Source organism: Mesoplodon mirus, assembly GCF_964341445.2.
Source record: "Mesoplodon mirus genome assembly, chromosome: 16".
In the NCBI taxonomy this organism is placed as follows: Eukaryota; Metazoa; Chordata; class Mammalia; order Artiodactyla; family Ziphiidae; genus Mesoplodon; species Mesoplodon mirus.
The window spans coordinates 78,137,261-78,159,197 of NC_138992.1; the positions used below are offsets into that span (position 1 = coordinate 78,137,261).

General features: G+C 41.1%; 1 protein-coding gene across 2 annotated transcripts in view; it reads right to left on the reverse strand.

Annotated features, from left to right (window-relative positions):
- Window positions 1–21,937, reverse strand: part of SPIDR (scaffold protein involved in DNA repair) — a 334,647-nt gene that overhangs the window by 231,088 nt on the left and 81,622 nt on the right. For both annotated transcript variants that reach the window (XM_082601006.1, XM_082601005.1), the window contains exon 6: window positions 187–434. In XM_082601006.1, the coding sequence (XP_082457132.1) occupies window positions 187–434 (248 nt within the window). The remainder of the gene's footprint in view (window positions 1–186; window positions 435–21,937) is intronic.

A 21,937-nucleotide genomic window follows, 5' to 3' on the forward strand; every position in this document is an offset into this window, starting at 1 on the left:
TGAACAATTCCATAAACAATCTCTAGAAATTAGGACTCCATAACTGCTTATCAGAATTATAATTCTATTCTGTCAATCTTCCTTCCCAAGTAAATAAGTATTTTTAAATTAACATTGTAGGTATTTGGGCTTTTTAAGAAAGAGAAAAACTTGTTTAAAAAAGTATTTAAAAAGGTGTAATTTAACCTTAAAAGCTTCTTCTTCTTTGCTGAATTTTCTGGAGTCTTGAGAAGCTTTGTCTCTTTCTGGGGTGTATGCAAAATGGTCTCTGTAGATTTTACCCTCGGGTTTATCAGTCTCTCCATAACCTGTCTTCCATCTGATCCAAAATCCATGTGGTATTTGTGAGAGGATTCTGAATCAATGAACAAGACATTCTCCGACTCATCTTTTTCACTATCTGATGAATACTCTAAAATTTCTGTAGGATTTGTCTGAAAAAAAAAATTAAGAGAAATGCAATTAAATTTGGAGAACTCTTTATTAAAATTCACATTTATACATGCCTATTATTGTATTCCCTTATGACTATATTCATTGAAATAACTTTGCAGATATAGTATCTGTAGCTTAAACTTCTATTTTGACACAAAATCCAAACTAAGTAAGCCATATACCCAGACAAGAGATTAAATCAATTGTAAGCCAGGCACTATCTCACAGAATCCACCAAATTCAGTACAAATATCTCAATCTTCCTTCAATAAACTAAAAGAAATGTGCCGCACATATGTCAGTCTCAAAAACTGAACTCATAACACCAACCTGAATGGCCATTAGTCATTGTAATCTAACACCTATTGGAAAAAAAGTATTGTTTAGATTTTGAATTTTAATGTGGGGTAAATAATACTCACTATTTGTTAAAAGCCAACTATAAAGAAAATTGCCTCTTCAGTGTAAACCACTTAATTTAACAAAGAAGTCTCCAACCTAAAGCCGAAAAATGGACTTTTCCCACACAATTCCAATACAATATTATATTTTCAAGAGGCTAATTTGAAACTGCTAATACCAACAGGAACTACTTAAAGAATGAATCACTGAGTCTTCTTCCTAACATTTCCTATTCTTTCTTTTACTCAAATTTCTGAACTACCAAATAAGTAAGAATTTTTTTTGAAAACCAGATTATAAAACAGAAGTCATATCAACAGCCAATCCTGGAGAAAAGAATCAAAACATTCTTCTGTAATGTTTGCTGTCTTTGCCCAGACACATGCTAAAACTTTCAAGTGTGGTAGGTATTTTATTTTTCCATTACTTGGTTTTGCAAGTCAGTCCCGTATTGTTCTAATGTCAGCAACAATTTACCCTTCAACATTCTAATTTTCCACTATATCAGTAGCCCCTCCTAATTTAATACCTACACTAAATTTTAAATTTACTAAATGTAAATTGTACATTTAGTTGAATGGATTCTGTACCCGGTCAATTCATAGTGTAGCTATAGGGACCCTCATGAGGAGCCCTTTCTACTGATGGTCAGCATGGACTGTGTCACTGGCATTACAGCAGGCACTTGGCTAGAACAAGTGAAGAGGATACAAGTGATGAGGGTTATCATTTGTGGGTATATGTGTGTGCGTGGGTGTGGGTGTGGGTGTGTGCATGGGTGTGGGTGTGTGCGTGTGTGGAGGTTGGTTAGCACTATGGTTTTCATCATTTCCTAATCTACACACAAGGCAAAGGGTTTACCACATTTGGCCTTTTTTGAGGATTTTATAGTTAAAACCTTTTTAAGAGCTTAAAAAGGACATCACCCATCCCCACACCTCCTCCAAAAACCAGGTCACCTGTTACCAGGTGCATTTAGAATATGAAAAAGTAAATGAAAAAAATTCTCAAAAGAAGAGCTTAGTTCCACTACCCTTTTCACAATCTCAGTTGCATGCCTACACTACTGCATTACTGCCTACATTACTGCATTACTGAAGTGTTTAATTACTAAATACTGCTAACCCATTAATAAGCTCAGGGGTCACGTTTCCCCCCAAACACAGCTTCCGAATAAATATTAACAATAGGCCACAAAAAGAACCAGGGTCGTTTACATTGAAAATTAAGTTCCTCAACCCTGAAAAGTTTTATATGTTACTTGAGAACTCCAAATTTAATTTCATCTTTTTGTTATGGAATGTCTTTTCTTTTAGTACTCTCAAGTTTTGCGCTTCCTGCTAGAGCAGGGCTTCTCAACCTCAGCACTGTTGCCAATTCACACTGGATAACGTGGGGTCCTGTCCTGTGCATTGCAGGGTGTCTAGCAGCATCCCTGGCCACTGCCCACTAGATGTATTGGCCCTGCCCCACCAGTCATGACTATCCAAAATGTCTCCAGGCGTTGCCAAATGTCCTCTGGGGGACAAAATCATCCCCAGTTGAGAACCACTGTCCTAGAAAAATGTCAACAAATAACCAGCTACACATGGCCTGTTTTGGGGACTCACATGCAGAAGCAAAGGGGACACAGGGCTTTGTGGGGATGGGGAGGTCAAAATGAAATAGTCATAAAACAATGCGGTGGAAGTATTGCAATTGAAGTGTTGTTCAGGCTCTACGGGAACAAGAGGAAAACAAAGCCAGGTGGGGCACAGGGAGAAGGGGAGAAGGAAAGAACTACCACCTGAATCAGGATCTGCCACCTAAAGCTGAAAGCTAAGTGTAGGTTATTAGGCAGAGAGAGAAGGAAGTACATTCGGGGCTAGGAACAGGAAGACCACAAATATGAGGCCAGAGAGAACAGAGCACATGCAGGAAAATCTACAAGCAGCAGAAGAGAGAGGGCTGCTGAACACCTTGCAGACCAGAGCAGGGCATGCAGCTTTACTCTGAGGCACTGGAGGAGCCACGGGCAGTTTTAACAGGGGCTAACCAAGTCACATGTTGATATGGAATGATCATCCAAACAACATTCTGAAGAACTGACTCTACTATGGGCAAGTAGGCAAAGCAGCTAGCTAGAAGGCTCTTCCGTAATCAAAGCAAGAGATAAAGAAGATGTGAGGGAAGTGGGAGTAGAGATAAGTGGACCAGAAAGAAAATAAGGAAGGAGATATAACAATACTTAAGGACTCCCAGATGTTAGAAATGAAAGTGAAAGCAGAGTCAAAGGAGACCCCAAGCACCTGGTTTGAGCAGCAAGAGAGGTACATTTATCAAGAACGGGAATTCAGGAAATATTATATGTCTAATATATCTGGAGAGGGATAGTTACTAATACTAAATATGGTTTTGATATGTTAATACTACAACGCCTATAAAATAGTTGAGGTAAAACTGACCAAGAGGCAGCGGCTCTATGGGTCTGGAGCTTTAAGAAAGGGATATGACACGGAGATACAAGTTCAGGAATCATAAGAACAGAAACAGTGCATGAAGGTATGAGAGTTAGAAAAGACTGTCCATGGAAATTATGTAAAAGTAAGAAGACAAGGTTCAGGTTGGAAACCTTACGAATATCACCAACATTAAACCTGTATTCAGGTGAGAAGAGACAGAAAAGTGGATTGGATTTGAGAAAAAAGAGATTGCACAGACATGACCCCAACATCATCTCAAGCTCAGCCCTGCCCTCAACAGCAGGTTATCTTAAGCGATTTATTTAACTTTCCCATGCCTGTTTCCTCATCTTCAATTTGGAGAAATAATCACATCTAACACATTAAGCATTTAGTAAATGTTTTAAATTTTGTATTTATTTTCTGGAAAGTTTTTTTTTTTTGATTCCTAAGAGGATCTCTATGTAAAGGACAACGAGGAACACAACAAATAATGTCTTCAGCAGCCAATCAAAAAGACAACTAATGCCTTAGTCAGCAAAGGAAACCATGTATTCTTCACATAGGCATTTCTAACAGGAAGCAAAAGGCCATAACAAATATCTTTAGCAAAAGAGAGCAAGAGGCAACACTTCAGCATATTTTATTTTAGAACTGCTCCCCCAAGCCTGAAATCCTGATGAACGTGGAGGAACTTTCCTCACATGGACACAGAGAGGAAGTACAGCTCACCAGACACTAGCTGTCTTAGCCCCAGCCTGACAGTAAGGAACTCACATTCTTTCACAAAGATGGTGTGCACATGTGCACACGTGTGCATGAATGCACGTGCATGGTGTGTCTGTGTGCAGGCATGCGGAGGTGCATGTACCTGGGATGATAGGAGAAGGGAAGAATCAAAGACAGGTCAGAGGAGCCTGTGGGTTCAGAAGCTTCAGTTTACCTTTTATCTTTATACTGTAGAATCTGATTAATGAGAAAGGAGGGCTATGAGTTTTGGACGAAGAAAGACTTGGTTCTGAATCACAGTGCAGCTATTTTATTGTTTTGCAGTTGCACAAGTTACTTCACCGGCTCTCCCATCGCTTAGTTAAATGGAAAAATTCTACTAGAAATATTTCAAGAATCAGAGATACTGACTATTTATTATGAAATAATTTAAGCACATGGAAAAGTATAATAAAAAATACATGTTTTCATTACCCAATCATCCTTCATCAAATATTAACACAATACAAATTTTTCTTCAGTTTTTTTAATGATGCAGTTGTAATTTCCTATATCTCTCTTCCCGTTCTAGTTTTCCTCCTTCCTAGAGGTAACTCTCTCCTGAATTTGGCATTTCATTAACATCCTGTTTTTATCCTTTTTCTACCACACACACACATAAATACTGTATAGTATTATTTTGCAAGCTTTTAAACTTTATATAAAATTTTTTTTTTTCGGTACACGGGCCTCTCACTGTTGTGGCCTCTCCCGTTGTGGAGCACAGGCTCCGGACGCGCAGGCTCAGCAGCCATGGCTCACGGGCCCAGCCGCTCCGCGGCATGTGGGATCTTCCCGGACCAGGGCACAAACCCATGTCCCCTGCATCGGCAGGCAGAGTCTCGACCACCGCGCCACCAGGGAAGCCCAAAACTTTATATAAAATGTTTAAACGGTATCCTGTGAACACAACTCTGAATGACCTACTTTTCCATTAATATTATCTTTTTATATTTATCCATGTTCATACATGTAGCTCTATTTCAGTGTTGCCCAATGAAAGAAAGCTATGTAATTTTAAATTTTCTAGTAGCCATATTAAGAAAATAAAAAGAAACAGATGAAATTAATATGATATTATTTAACCAAATGTATCAAAAATATAATCATTTCTCTTCTTTCTCAGCTGTCACCAGAATCGTCTTTAGCAGTCCCTTCACAGCAATCCCAGTTTTTGCCTCTGTGCACCTCAAAACTCTCCCAGCCTCTACCCACACCCAGTTCCAAAGCCACTTCCACATTTTAAGATATTTGTTACAGCAGCACCACACTTCTCAGCACCGTCTTCTGTATTGGTCTGCTCAGGCTGCCATAGCAAAATACGAGAGAGAGAGAAAGACACAGAGGTACAGACGGAGAGGCTGATTTTCTCCTGCTTTCTTTGGAAAAGGTAACCAACTGGTGTCCTCTGAAAATTTTCATATACAATTACTTTCTTCAGGTTTACAGCCCATTTACAGAAATAATTCAGAAGAGAAAACTAGGATCCTTTGCAGTAGAAAAAATACTGCAGTGGTCAAATTCACAGAACCAAAGAGTGACACTATGTAGCTATGATCATAATTTGCTAATGTTTAAAACATAACAAAATTATTAGTATTATGACTCTTTTTCTCTCCTCTGACCCAATGAACTTCAGAACTAGGAGTCTCCTGAATTAGTGATTAAGTATCACAAATGACAAGATTAAGACATGAGCAAGCAGTTCCTATGAAATCAGTCAGCAAAGGCAAGGACAACACCGTAACCGGACCACAGCTGAAGTCACCTGCAATCTACCAAACCCATACTGGCTCAGTTTCCAGAAGTCAGAAATACCACTGTAGGAGACATCCGTTACAATTTATTTCTGACCCCTCCTTTCAGAGAACAACTGCCTTTCTACCGGGGGACAGCCATCCACCTCCAAGCAGCCACAGGGATGGTCTCCCATGTCTGAACAGTCATGTGTCTACTATGATTGGCCTTAGGTAGGCAACTGACCAGATCTGAGGCAAGCAGATTCTGCAGATCTTGAATTGAGAGATCCAGAGTCTGAGAGGTAGAAGCTGAGACACACTGCTGACAAATCTCTACAGGAAAGACCCGTGAGTTCCTGCTAGTGAGGTTCCCAGATCTCCCTGAGGCCCAGCTCACCCTTCAGCTTTACCTTAGATTCCTCAGGATACACTGGCATGATCCCACAATAGTTACTTTTCCTATTGAATAGCTACGTTTGTTTTCTGCGACTTGCATCTAAGAAAACTAACCATCTGCTAAGTATCTCCAAGTACAGAAACTGTTCCATGACACAAACATGTCTTAAGTACGCACGACGTGTGAGGTGTTATGCGAGAGAGAACATCCAATGAGACAGAGTTCCATAAAGACCTTGAAATCAGAGAAAGGAGACATTTCTGTAAAAGTCTCAACAGGTAAAGTGAGAAAAGAGAAGAGAAAGCACATGAGGCAGCCAAGTACCATGGATATTCAAGATACACAGACAAGTCTAGACAAATGCAAGTCTAGAGTTCACCCTGGGAGGCAAGAGACAGTAACAACATAACCCTACAGACTGGGTGTGTGTGTAGAGAGCACACACGTTCTCTTACAAAAAGATAAATCAGATGACCCGTCATCAGTGGGAAACAGGTTCTAAATGTATTTCTTGGGATAATGATGAACTGGGGCAAATTCACTCACCTCCTTCCAGTGTGGCTTCTTGGTACCAGTAACTGCTCTGAGTCAGTGATGAAGTCCATGCCTTCAGACTTGTTTCCATTCCCAGCCCCACTGATGAAGTGCTCTAGCAAATTAAGTTACTATAGTGTTTTAATGTGCTGAAAGTAATTCAGCACACTGGCAAGTGTTCATTCATTTCCAGCCTACTACTTTAGTATTCATTATTCTAAAACTGTTTGGTAATCAAATAGCACTACTGAAAATACTTCAGATAAAGAATCAGTTGGTTAAAGTAACGCACTAGGAAAGACCAAATTTCATGACAGTCAAGATAGTGGTGCTACCAACTGAAATAGAGGACACATTCAAGAGCAAAGAACAGCAGAAAGAAGGTAATTCTTTGGAATACAGGGAGTTTTAAACGATCACAGGACTAGCACAGACAAAGAGAGCCACCTAGCAGGAGGCTGGAAATTCAGCTGCTTGGCAAAGAGGCCACTGGAGAAGAAACAATCCAAGGTATTGACCTGTAAGATGCCCTCATGGAGGACACGCGTGAGGACATGCTGGCCGCCAGCACTCTAATTTCTGGGCTCCTTGAACCCAGTTAAGGTGCATTTATGACTTCCACCTCATCGTAGACAACCTCCCGCAGACTGTACGGTAGGAATCACAATGGCTCCACGACTTCCATTACTTTTAGGGATTCTTTATTTTAATAATCTATAATACCATGCAGCCAAGATGATAAGAAGACCCCAGTGTCTCTCCCTTAAAATCTGCCAGTTATCTGGCAGTGCACGCAACATCTGAGCGATGGGGAGAGCAAGGATAAAATGGGAAGCACACAGCTCACAAGGATAAAATGTGAGCCGTAATCAGCTGGAAAACCAGGAATAAAAAAATTCTACAATTTTCTAAATAGGTGGATATTCAACAATATCAGTCTTTTTCTTTAAAAAATAGCTTTTAAATAAGTATCATAGGGCTTCCCTGGTGGCGCAGTGGTTGAGAGTCCGCCTGCCGATGCAGGGGGATGTGGGTTCATGCCCCGGTCCGGGAAGATCCCACATGCCGCGGAGCGGCTGGGCCCGTGAGCCGTGGCCGCTGAGCCTGCGCGTCCGGAGCCTGTGCTCCACAACGGGAGAGGCCACAGCAGTGAGAGGTCCGCGTACCGCAAAAAAATAAATAAATAAAATAAGTATCATAAATTTTTAATTTAAAAAATTAATTAGCATAATGTTCTATGCAATTCATCTGATACTCTTTAAGCTAAAGTTACTACCTATAATCCCATCTACAAATTTTCTTCATGAAATGTTCAGGAAAGAGTTTTGCAAGTAAAGAGCTACCCCTGAACTGAAGCGTCCTGATTCCTATAAATCAAATCTTTATCTAAATCCATGTATAAACGTCTACATGTGTAGGGTCCTCCTGGATAAAAATTGCATCCACTAACAAAGTTAAGAAGTTAGCTGCAAGATTAAACCGACCCTCTGGGGTAAAGCAAATGAAACCAATCAGCCAGATGAAACACCACTCTAACTTTCAGAATTTAAAGCTTTTAATTCTAAACTTTATAGAAAGGTCACACCAAGGGCAACAGTGGAATATCAATAATAAATGATAACCTCTTCATTTTTAGATGATGCCTCTGTAGCTAAATACTCAGCCAGCTGGTAAAACAAAAGGAACATGGTAACTAAACTAAAATCATTCCTTGAGATAACCAATTACAGGACAGAAAACAGCTCAAACAAAAACACAAGCCTCGAGCCCTGGTCTCAGCTCAGGCAAGAAGGCATCCCCAGTGGGGCCAGGGAAGCACCTTGTGCGCCTGCTAGCCCTGCAAAGTGGCAGGGCCACACCCGACAGCACTGCCTCTGCTCTCCGAGGCTTCCCACCCAATTACTGGCCAGCCCAGACCTGCCCTGGGAGGATCAGCGAGGGCCAGCCTATGACCAGTTCACCATGTTTATCCTGGTTCGGCCTCCCTTTCTTCAACTCAGTACAAATGAGAAGTCAGGGGAATTTTAAGGAAAGAACAAGAGAAGTATAAGGTCCTGCCTGCTGAGAAGCTTTTAAATCTAACAACCACCACTGAATATTTTTAAGAAGGTTAAAAGGTAGGGGCAACAGCAAATATGCTGAAGAAGATACGCCACTGCAGCCATGACAAGTAACACCGCCAAAACCAAGACCACTCTTAAAAATTAAGGGGAATGAAGAGTACTGGTAGCTGATAAGCCAACAAATTTAGTTAGCAAATGCCCTCATGTCCACTCATAATTATAAAATGGAATTCATTCGTTTAACAAAGTAGTTGAATGCTGCTGTGTGTCAATATCAGAAATCATTCTGGGTACAGTGGATATACTGGGGGCGGGGCTGGGACACCAGAATCCTTATCCGTGTGGTCTTTAAATTCCCGTGGAATCGTAACATACACACACACACACACACACACACACACACACACTCCTTAAGTAACAGTGGGCTGTCCACTGGCTATTTATCAAGAACTACACTGGTTGCGTGAAAAAGGACAGCAAAATCACCAAGAATGGAAGGAGTGTATCAGAATCCCAGCTCCTAACAGTATTTTATTTTCTTCTGGGATTAAAAATCAATAAAAGCAACAAAATTCTAGACAACAGAATCTTAAACTACTGATAGGAGATACACTTTCACTGTTTACTTGGTGAGCTTTTTGTGCCTGAAACTTTATCCATGAAAATCACTGCCAGCTAGTAAGAGGGAAACAAAAGCTACAGATTTTCTCACACATTCAAGAAAAAAAAAATATTTTCTGAGGTAAACAGGTTTAACAAGCTACACCCATGGTTACACCTCTGTAAACCACTTGGCTTGCCTTCCCCAAACCAAATGTTTCCAACCTCCAATTCCAGCCCAATGAGAATGACAGAATACCGACACGGGTTCACAGAAGCACCATTCCACCTCATCTTATGGGTTCACAAAAGCACCATCCCACCTCATCTTAACGTCCAAAGTGCCTGCTCTGAGGAGCACAAGGAGGAAATGAGAAACAGCAGGGCAAAGGCTCATCCTAAGACAAAGAGCAATAAAGAGAAACTGCAGCACTCAAGAAGGAACCTGCTGGGTCAGTCCAAGTTCACTGAGCAGCAGCTGAGCGTGGAGAAGCGCCTGCAGGCCCAAGTACAGGAGGGCCCCGCAGCAGAGATCCGTCCAGAACCAGGACCACATGGCCTGGCGAGTGAGTACAGGAGAAGAAAGAAAAGCACCCTTCCTCCAAGGAAGACAGAATATGACTGGAATATGGATGCAGTCTGTGACACAACCTGTCTGACCATTCTCTCTGTTTCAAATATGTTCAGAAAAAGACACAGCCCACGTCTTTCTGCAACACAGCCTTCTGGCAGACCCAGGCAGGGGTGGCACACGTATCCCTTGTCAGCTGTAGGCTAAGGGGCATCCAACTCAAACCTACACTCAAAACTGGGGCTTCAAAATTAACAGGGAAGCAAAAAGGAAAGCATACTCAAAAAGATTAATCTGTTCATTTGTGCAAACAGAACCAGAGGCAAGACACAGGTTGTTGCTGGCTATGAGTCAGGCTTTGCTTTTATTCAAGGCAAAGAATTAAAATCCTACACAGACTATTAGGTATAAAATAAGCTATAGGGATATACTGTACAGCACAGGGAATACAGCCAATATTTTATGATAACTATAAATGGAGTGTACAGTTTAAAAACTGTGAATCACTACATCGTATACCTGTAACTTATATAATATTGTACAGCAACCACACTTCAATTTAAAAAAACTAAACTAAACTAAAACAAAATAAAATCCTACACAATGCAGAATGGGGCGGGGGGAGATGGGTTGGAAGAAATGGAGGGAGGATCCTAGAGAAGGTAGAAAGAAGGCTTCAAAGGAAACAAGCCAGGTAAGTGCCCTAAGGAACAAGGGAATAAACAAAAGCAAGAACACTGAAAAGCAACTACACAGCCTCACAGGGCCTAAGGTGTACCCTCCAAACATGGGTTCCAGGAGGTGTTAACAGGCATTCTGAGAAAAGGGAGCTCCAGAGTCAAATCAATTTGAATAAACACGGTTGAATAAAATTAAGTGCTGAGATTTCTCAGGGGCCTTTAATACATCCTTCCACACTGTGATCTCTAGGAGGAGGCTGTAGTTTTCCATAATTTCTTCTACTTCTATCTTCTAAAATATCATATGCTGAAGAGAATTTCATATTTTCTTGACAACTCACAATTATTCTCATGGATAACCATTATTTTGGACTTTGAGGTATGCAGTTCTGCATATGCCAGATGGGTTTCCTTTCCCACCATTTACAAGGTTGCTGGCTGGTCTCAAACCTGTGATGCCCAAGTCTGCTCCTAGCTGCATTTCTGATTGACTATCAAAGTCACAGACTCCTTGTTTGCTTTGGGTTTGAAACCAGGAAACAGCAAGGCTCAGTGTTGGACAGCAGGAGGACTATAAAGATTAATAAAATATAGATTCTGCTCTTTAGAGATTTGTATCTAGCTACTTGTTCACAAGTCAGTGAAGCCAAAAACACTCACTGTAAAGAAAATCTAAAAGCAATTATTTTAGGGACTTCCCCGGTGGCGCAGTGGTTAAGAATCCGCCTACCAATGCAGGGGACACGGGTTTGAGCCCTGGTCCAGGAAGATCCCACATGCTGCAGAGCAACTAAGCCCATGCACCACAACTACTGAGCCTGCGCTCTAGAGCCTGCAAGCCACAACTACTGAGCCCACATGCTGCAACTACTGAAGCCCGTGCGCCTAGAGCCCATGCTCCGCAACAATAAAAGCCACCACAATGAGAAGCCCGCGCACCGCAACAAAGAGTAGCCCCAACTTGCCACAACTAGAGAAAGCCTGTGTGCAGCAATGAAGACCCAATGCAGCCAAAAATAAATAAATAAATAAATTAATTAATTAAAAGCAATTATTTCAGAGGTTAGCTGAAAAGGTCCCAATCAGACTTCAGGCAGGTAGCATCTGACCACATCTTACGTAACATGATGAAAGAGGGCAAACTAGGTAAACTGAAACAGAGGAAGATAAAATGATTTATATGTAGTCATCCAGAGTCACACAACAAGTTAAGTAAGTGAATAATCTCAGGAATCCCCACTACCCACACAGGATTCTCAACACACTACACCGGGCTCTGTCTAGAAGATAATGCCAGCCAAAAGAATAGAGGAAAACTTATATATACACACACACACAGATACACATACATATATGTCTACATATTTAATTTCAACAGCTAATGAAGTGAAGGAAGGCAAAATGAATTCTCTCTAAAGAAGAAATTTGTCCTGTGTATTTTTCCATAACATGAGGGTCAATAAAGGTGATACAGCAAGCACTTTATATTAATATCAAGGATTTTAAAAGGTATAATGTTTTATAATGCTCATTTCATCATTATTTCAATAACTAAAAGATAATGTTTAACATACTGTTGGGAATTTTATTGACCACAATGAGCTAAAACAATATTACGGAAATAAGTCGGCTCTGAAAATGATTACTCTTTAACGTTCATGCAAGAACATGAACTATGAAAAAGAAGTGCCAGGTTGTTTCAGTCTCTAAAAGCTAGAAACGACAAAGTAGTCCACTCTTAAGAAGATACTTGGTTTAAACTGTAAATTCAAACAAAACAATGTTTATCTTGGTGAAGTTTTAAAGACCCACGATACTATAAAGTTATGCTGGGCTTGATTCATGAAGTCATGTAGATTTTCTTACTTGAAAAATAAAGATAATGCTGACAAAATAATCAATTCACTAAAAGAACATATCTGAAATATAGTTGAACTAGCAGAATATTTTATATATACATGAAACTATATATATAAAACACTGTATAGCAGAACACTGACAACCAGCAAAAATTTTGTGTATGTTTCTGAACACTTACTATGGAGTGTTCAGGAGCGTTAACTCAGCGGTTGAGCTGAACCAACTACGTGCACTCAGAAGGGCTGCTTTCCCCACTGGCCCTTGACTGGCACTTGAGAACTGATCTCTTGGAATATCCAAATTGATAGAAGTATTTTGCACACTCAGTACCTTGGCCACACTGTACTCTTCTGTCTGGACGGTCTCTGCAAATCATGTAATCTCTGGTGAGCACTGCTTTCCTTCTGCGGGACTGGGTTTGGTCACTACAGTCAGTCACCAAGCATGGTCACCAGTGTGACCAAACCCCACCAGGAACCAGTGAGCTTACTACACTCTGCACGTGCTGCTACAGTCACTGCTCGAGGACTAGGCGTGTCCTGTGCAACCTCTGGGTGAGCACTCGTGGAAGTTCATGGCTGGTTCCCCCAAATGCTCCTGACACACCTCTCCCCTGTGGACTGTGCTTGGTATCATTTGCTGTAAAAAACCTTAGCCTCAAGTGTAACAGCTTCCAAGCCCAATGATTCCTCCCAACAAATCACTAAATCTGGGGATGGTCTTAGGGACTCCAGACACACAGAGTTTATAGAATTTTATTAATTTTAATACACTTTCCATTATTTGAGTAGAGTTTAAGAGGTACAAAATAGTCTACACAATCCTGGTAATCAGATGTGGCTGGATTTTTTTTTTTGGCTGTACTGTGTGGCATGTGGGATCTTAGTTCCCCGACGAGGGATCAAACGTGCGTCCTCTGCATTGGAAGGGTGGAGTCTTAACCACTGGACTGCCAGTGAAGTCCTCTGGATATATTTCTTTTAATAATGTATATTCAAGACTTAGAGAACCACCACAGACAATACATAAGCCAGTGAGAGTGGCTGCGTTCCAATCAATCTTCATTTGCAAAGACAGGTAAGGGGCTTGACGTCGCCTGCAAGCTACAGTCTGCCAATCCCATTCCAGAACAACTGAGCTTCAATAAAAATGGTTTTTCTCAATTTCTTTTCTAGGTAAAGACAACCACGGATTTAAAAAATAATAAAACAAAGAGTAAACAAAGGAGAATACCAAAACTCTTTCCTCATCACTCAATGTAACTTAATATGCTATAATAAAAGTAAAACTCAAATCACCTAAATTGGAAGTAGAAATAAATTTTAAAACTCAATTAGTATTTGCTGATACCCACTCTGACCTCAGTATAATACCAAAAGTTATGAAGAGAAAATCCAAGGGTAAGCTGGCTCACTGGCACTGGGCATCCCTAGACTGGCTGACATACCCCTACACTGGGTTTTCTACTGCGTCGTAACAAATCACCACCAACTTAGAGAGTCCAGAAATGGCAGGCTGAGTTCTCTACTCAGAGTTCCCCAAGCGTAAATCAAGATGCTGGCTGGCTGCTTCTCGTATGGAGCTCAGGGTCCTCTTCCCAGCTTGCATGGTTGTGGAAGATTCAGTTCCTTGCAGTTTTTGGACTGAGGTCCCTGAATTTTTGCTGGCAGTCAGCTGGGGGCTGCTGCCAGCCTACATGACTTTCCACATGGCCTCCCCCAGCTTCAGAGCCAGCAACAGATAATCTTTTTCCTGTGGAATCCTCATATAACTTCCTGCAACTGGTTCTTACAATCAAAGTTTACAACATTTAATTTAGCCAATAACTGGATTCAGTATTGCTCAACGAATATCTCAAAGTATGCCTAACAAAATTAAAGCCCCTAAAAATCACTGAGAGGTTTTGAAATGAGCTTTTTTATAGAAAGGGTCCTACCTTAAAAACATTTAATCCAAATTTCTGAGACACTGGACCAGCATTAACATGAACCTTAACCATTCAGGTAATACATGACCTCGAATGAGGTCAAACAAAAAAGCTTTTCTACCGTGTGAAGCTCTTAACCATACTTGTAAGTGCCCCAAATCTATATAAATTCCTTTCTTCATCATCCACAACTTACCGATTTAATGACAACTATCCTAAAAGAAACTAAACAAGAAATTTATAACAGCTTGAAAACATAAAAGAATTCGAGCTATTTTCTTAAAGGCCCCTAAAAACTTTTTTGTTTGTTTTCTTAATAGCTATTAAGTCTTGATCTATTTTACCAAAGCAAAAAAGAGAAAAATATACAACTTCTAAACTAGACAAAGCAAAATAAAGAGAATTACACACCTTGCGAACTTTCTACCAGTTTTAGCTACAAATCCGCCTGACCATGTCTATTAAAATTAGGCGTTGTCTACTGTTTAAATGGCCTTTCTTGTCTCCTTGATTAAATTAGGTACAATCGAAAGATGAGGTGTCCAGAACAAATCAGAAGATTAAATCTCAGCTAAAAATGAGGACCGCATCTAAAAGTAAACTATCACATAGAGGCCCAAGGTGCAGACAAACAGGAAAACATCCTCTTTTTGCTGGACAGACATAAAAAGAAGGAAAACAAAAGAGAACTTAGACACTTAGACTTCAAAACTGCACAAACAAGGCAAAATAATTAAGTCCAAACAATTCAGAAATATACTCAAAGTGGGCCAATTTATATCTTTTTTTAATTTTTTTCCTTTCATAATTTTCATATTTTTAGTTGTGGCCTTTCTTTTTTTGCTTAGAGAAGTACCTTTAATATTTCTTGTAAAACTGTTTTCGTGGGGCTGAATTCTATTAGCTTTTGCTTGTCTGTAAAACTCTTTGCCTTTCCTTCAAATCTCAATGAAAACCTTGCCGGGTAGAGTACTCTTTGGTTGTCAGTTTTTTTCCTTTGATCACTTTGAATGTATGTGCCATTCTCCTCTGGCCTGCAAATTTATGCTGAAACTCAACTTATAATCTTATGGGAGTTCCTTTATACATACTAGTTACTTTTCACTTGCTGATTTTAATATTCTCTATCTTTATTTTTTTGTCATTTTAATTGTTACGGGTTATAGTGTGGACCTCTTTGGTTTCATCTTGTTTGGAACTCTGTGCTTCCAGGACCTAGATGCCTCTTTCCTTTCCTAGGTTAGGAGGGTTTTCAGCTACTACTTCTTCAAATAAGTTCTCTCTCTTCTTCTAAAACCCCTATAATGCAAATGTGCATAATGCAAATGTGTATAATGTTAGTACACTTGATGTTGTTCCAGAGGTCTCTTAAACTATCCTCATTTAAATTTTTTTTTCTATTCAGCTTGAGTGATTTCCACTACTCTGTCTTCCAGTTCACTCATCCATTCCTCTGTATCCTATAACCTACTGTTGATTCCTTCTAGCCTATTTTTTATTACAGTTATTACATTCTTCAACTCTGCTTGGTTCTCCCTTAAATTTTCTAACTCTTTGTTAAACTCACTGTGTCCACCCATTCTTCTCCTCAGTTCTGTAAGCATCTTTATAATCATTACCTTGAACTCTTAACTGGGTAGATTGCTTATCTCCACTTCATTAAGTTCTTCCGAGGTTCCTTCGTTTGGAACATTTTCCTTTGTCTTCTCATTTTGCCTAATTCTTTTTCTTTATTTCTTTGTACTAAGTAGAAAGGCTGGTTAGGCTCCCTGATCTTGGATGAGTGGCCTTAGGTTGAAGATGTCCTGTGGGGGGGCCCTGCAGCACACCTCCTCTGGTCACCAGAGCTATATGCTCTAGAGGTGGCCCCTATGTGAGCTGTGTAGGCCCTTCTGTTATGGCAGGTGAATACTGTGGGCACACTGGTAGGTGGAGCTGGTCCTTGGCCCAGCTGGCTGCCAGGTCCTGCACTGGCAGTGGCTGCCAGCATCCTGGTAGCTGGGGCTGGGTGCTGGCATGACTGGCTGCATGGCCCGGGGGCTCCTGGGGCTGCTGCCAGCTCCCTGGTGGGTGGGGTTGGGCCCCAGGTGGCTGACTGCAGGCCCCAGGAGCCCTGGGGCTGGTGCTAGCCCACTAGTGGGTGAGGCCAACTCCTGGGCTTGCTGGTGGACAGGACTGGGTCCTCATGCAGCTTGCTGCTTGGTCCCAGGGCTTGTGCTGACAGGTTCATGGGTGGTTAAGCCTCTGGCACTGATGGGCTAAAGGGAAGATTCCAAAACGGCCCTTGCCAGCACCAAGTGTCCTCATGGGAGAATGCACTCCCCAAAATGGCTGCCACCAGCATCTATGTTCCCAGGAGGAATCCCAGTTGCCTCCTGCCTCTACAGGAGGCTCTCCAGTATCAGCAAGTGGGTCTGACCCAGGCTCCTTTCAAATTACTGCCCCTGCACTGGGTCTCAGAGCACGTGAGATTTTGTGTGTGCCCTTAAAGAGCAGAGTCTCTGTTTCCTACAGCCCTCTGGCTCTCCCAAAAGTAAGCCCCACTGTCCCTCAAAGACAGGCACTCTGGGGACTTCACTTCTTGGTGCAGGACCCCCGGCTGGGGAGCTCCTTGAGGAGAACCGCTGCAACTGTGATTATCCTCCTGACTGTCGCTGCCCTCCCAGGGCTGTGGGTCTGGACTATACCATGGCTCCACCCCTCCTACCAGTCTTGTGTGGTTCTATCTCTATTAACTTTAGCTGTGAAAAATCTTTTCCACTAGTCTTTAGATGGTCCTCATCGATAGCTGCTCCGAAAACAGTTGTAATGTTGGAGTGCCTGTGGGAGGAGGTGAGCTCAGGATCTTCCTACTCCGCCATCTTGGCCAAACCTTCAGTCTATGGAATTTTTAACAAACATGATTTTTTTTAATTAAGCCTTTTGATTATGAGAAGGTTGTGATCTTCATTTATCTTTAAAAGCAGCAGCACTATCTGAAATACTACTTGAAATACTCTTTTTCTGATGAGCTGAAGATTTTTAATCAAGTTTTATAATACCATTTCAGGAATACATGCATAGCAGTGATCTGAATACTATCATGTTTACCTCCATTTTCCATAGTTAGGTCACTAGAGCTTGATAATTAATGAATAAGTTCTCGAAGACCCTTATTCCAATTCTAGCCATTGTACCTCTTCCTTTTCATCTCCTTTGTGCATAGCATAGTACCTAGCACCAGCTAATAATTTTAGACGTTGTGTTCTTTCAAATCACATATGATTTGGAAAATTATTGTTCCTGGCACAAAATGGCTCACTTTTGACACTAACTCAGTTTAAAATTTTTAATTCACTGTCACATACATACAAAGAAATGCTCTAGGCAATATGGGAAATACAAGAGAGACCCGGTTGTAAATTCTAGCTTCGGTATCTACTAGTGGTATAACCTGGACAAGTTTTTTAACCATTCTGAGCCGCAATATCTCAAACTATAAAAGAGGAATAATAATACCTACTTCACAATGTTACCTTGAGAATTAAATGAAGAAATATAAAAAGCACTATAAGATTCTTAGGAATAGGGCTTCCCTCGTGGCGTAGTGGTTAAGAATCTGCCTGCCAATGCAGGGGACACGGGTTTGAGCCCTGGTCTGGGAAGATCCCACATGCCACAGAGCAACTAGGCCCATGCACCACAACTACTGAGTCTGCACTCTAGAGCTCGCGAGCCACAACTACTGAGCCCGCATGCTACAAGTACTGAAGCCCTCACGCCTAGAGCCTGTGCTCCACAACAAAGAGAAGCCACCGCAATGAGAAGCCCGTGCACCACAACGAAGAGCAGCCCCCGCTTGCTGCAACTAGAAAAAGCCCGTGCACAGCAACGAAGACCCAACACAGCCAAAACTAAAAACAAAAATAAAAAATAAAGAGTGTAGCTAATGAGAACTCCTTTAAAAAGAAAAAGATTCTTAGGAATAGAAATAGTATATTATCTTACTTATCCCAATGGCCAGCACTGCCTTAGCAAATTACAAGCCTTCCTATCCCTACTCACTCAACAAACATTAATAACACGTACCAGGCATTGTTCTAGGCTGGGGACAAAGGATAAATTAAACATTTTTCTTGGCCTCAAGAAACCTGTAATATAGAAGAAGGAACAGAAAGGCAAACATTAGTAACATAAAGAGTGATAGGCGTTATAGTAGATGTGGGTCATGGGAGGATTCACAGGGAGCGAGGGCTCAAGTTTATGGGCAAGGAAGGTTGATGGGAAAGTCTTCCCAGAAGAGGTGACTTGAAATTGAGTAGATACTTCACAGGCAGGGATGGAGTTGGGAAAGAAGAGTGAACTCTAAGCAAAGACAACAGCAGGGGTCAGAAATATGAAGGAATAAGGAGCCCTCCATCTGTGGGGAGTTGTCCTGTGGTCAGCACGGCAGAGCCAGAGGGCAAACGATACAAGCAGCTGGGATAAAAATGTGACCACCACATCCCAGAAAGCTGTAGGCAGAGCATTTCTAACCGAGCCATCTATTTAGGAGCTCTCCCGATCTCTTTTGGCTTTTTTGGAAGAAAACCCAGAGGCTTTACTTTCATGATCTCTTTTGATCCTTGCTATATGTCTATGAGAGAGTTATTCCTAATCTTTTTCAGAGAAGGCCCAAAGAGGTTAAGTTGCTTCTAGGTAGAACAATGACAACTGGAACCCCAGCCTGGCCCATCTGAAACCATGCTGTCCACACTCTTAACCCTCATGCTCTGTCTAATTTTGCAAATGATTTCAAACTTTTTACGACAACACAAATTTCAATTGGCAAGACACGTACGTCTACAACTGCAACAACAATTGTATGAAGCAACATGTATACTCTGTAATGGTTTTCTTTCTCTCCCCTCTTAAAAAAATCGCTGATTGTAGTTTTTAAGGAGGAGCAAGTGATCAGCGACGCCACTGCTGCTGCTAAGTCATGTGGGATGAGAATGAAGAGTCTGCCCTTGGACTGAAACTTTGCGGTCTTGGGGAACAGCACCATGCTCGGGGGCAGAAGCTGCACCAGAGGCAGAGAAGAGATAGTAAAGACAGAAACATAAAGACACGGCTCAAGGAGTTCTGCTTTACACAGGAGTTGGGAAATGAGGCAGAAGCTGCAGGGGAAGTACAGTCAAGAAAGGTGAGAGTTTTGTTTTGTTCTGATGGATGCAGAACTCTGTCTTTTGCAAACATAAGTAAAAGGCAAATAACAGTTTGGCATTCAATACCTTCATGATCTTAATTCTCTAAGCTCATTTCCTATTGCTCTTTCATAAAAAGGCCTAACTCAGCTACACCAAATTACTGAATTCTTTTCTTTTCTTTCTTCCTTTATTTTACCTAGAATGCCCCTGCTCCTTCTTTTCTACCTGGCGAACTCTCATTCAATGCTGAAGACTTTGTTACAGCATCCATCATCCATGAAACCCTTCTCCCCACCCCAACCATCTATTATGAAGTGAGCACCCACACACCCACCACGGCGAGTCTACCATGAACAGTTCCCATATTGCTTTAGCTTGTACCTACAATGGAGTTCTTCCTAACCCACAAAGGGCTTTTGTTTTTGCCACCACTACATATTGTACCTAGTTCTATTTCTATGTACTATTTGTATACATGTCTGTCCTTCTTTGAGACTGTGAGCTTGAAAGCCTAACCTGGTTTTTGTATGCATGGCTCCAAGAGTACAGACTGGCATAAAGAAACTTCCTGTGAGAGAATATGAAATAAGTAAGTTCTGACCACTTCACTTACTGAAAACTTCTCTGTATCTGACCTCTAAATAACAATAGCAGAAATCAATTTTTTTTTCACTATGTACCTTTCCCTGAAGTGTTGGGAGCCCTGGGTGCAACTGTTCCATCTGAACAGCAACAAAGGGGAAATAAACTTTGCACCACTTCTGCAGTTAATAGAGAAGGAAACTAAAGAGGTTCCTTCTGCTCTGGGAGGAGAGCAGATTTCTTTCTAAATTAGATGTCACACACACGAAAAGACCCTCCAGGAGACCGCAACCAAATTTTTAGATACTACTCATAGGATAGGCTAACCACTTCTGTTCTGACCCATTGTTACATCTAGGAAACCACCTTTTCAGGAGATAATCGTGAAATCGGCTCCTGTGCAGAGAAGATGAGATTAACAGAACGCAGCAGACTTGAAGTGTAGAAAACAGAAGAGAATGGGAGATAAAACAAATAGAGATTACCTTCCATTGTATTAAAGGAAAAGACACTCATATAATGGCGGGGGGCAGAAGGTGTACATAACATACCTTAACACATAAAAGCAGATAGACAAACCAAAAGAGTCACTGTTAAATATGAGTGAATTTAATATGACCACAGGAAAACAGCCCTGAACAGGATCTTTTTCAGACTATGGTGAAAATATTTTCTTTCCACATGTATTTTGTTCCCCAGATGATGAGACTCTTAAATATACCCTAGAAAAGAAGTTCTTTCTACAAAGCATCCCCTTCGTAACTGCCTATCATGACACAGCAACCAAGAAACACAAAGCTTGTGCTGGGGACAGTCAACTGGTGATTTCCTGCTAGACTTTCTCAACTCACAGGATGATGAAATGGCCTGGTGTTGCAATGCAGTTATGACTTTGGGTGAAAACACAGGGCATCCAAGACCGAAGTGGCCAAAGACAGTGGTGCCCAGCAAGAAGTTGCTCCTACAAAGGAAATTGCAGTTCCTAAGATGAAGAGGAAGTCAAGAGGGAGAATTAAGTGTCTTAAGAACTTGAGAAAATACTGAAGAAACTACTTGTGGTCCCACATCTATTTAAAACCTTACGTAGTATATTCAGGTTATCGTTAATTATAAATTTGAAACTTTGCCAATGCAGTTTAGGGTAAAGTTCACCCACAGAAGTCAAATCATGTCTGTTAGGGGCTGCTGTTCTCCTCTATTCCTTGCAGAAAGCTCTTCTGGAAAAATGTCTGGTGATGATATTGACTAAAGGGCCAGAGGAAGACCACTCTCACTCATCTGCCCCTACACGGTAAGAGTCCTGGTCACATTCCTCTTCATTTTACAATGCCCTGTATTGCCCTCTTCACATACAAAACCTCACACAATAAGCATCTAGTCTCTGTAATAAATGGCAACTTCTAGAGTTTATTTCCACTTGCCTGTAAAATGTACCCTAGTCACAAAGACCACACTACTAGTCAGTTCTTTGGCATTAAATGAATTAACACAAATTATCATTTTGAGTTTAATACAACTTTCGTAATAAGGTCTAAGGAACCTCTGGTAGAAGTTGTTCCTAACTCCTCCATCTGCAGACAACAGAAACTCAGTGGAAACTTCATATCCCACCCCCCATCTCTCTTTTTAGTTTTTTTTTTACCATGTCCAGAATGCTTTTCCTGATGCTTAGAAATATTCACAGAACAGACCTTTTCCACCATTAAGCAAGAAACAGTATTGCATATATATTTTTAGTCAGTAATAGGCTTTAAAAATATTTAAGTGGTA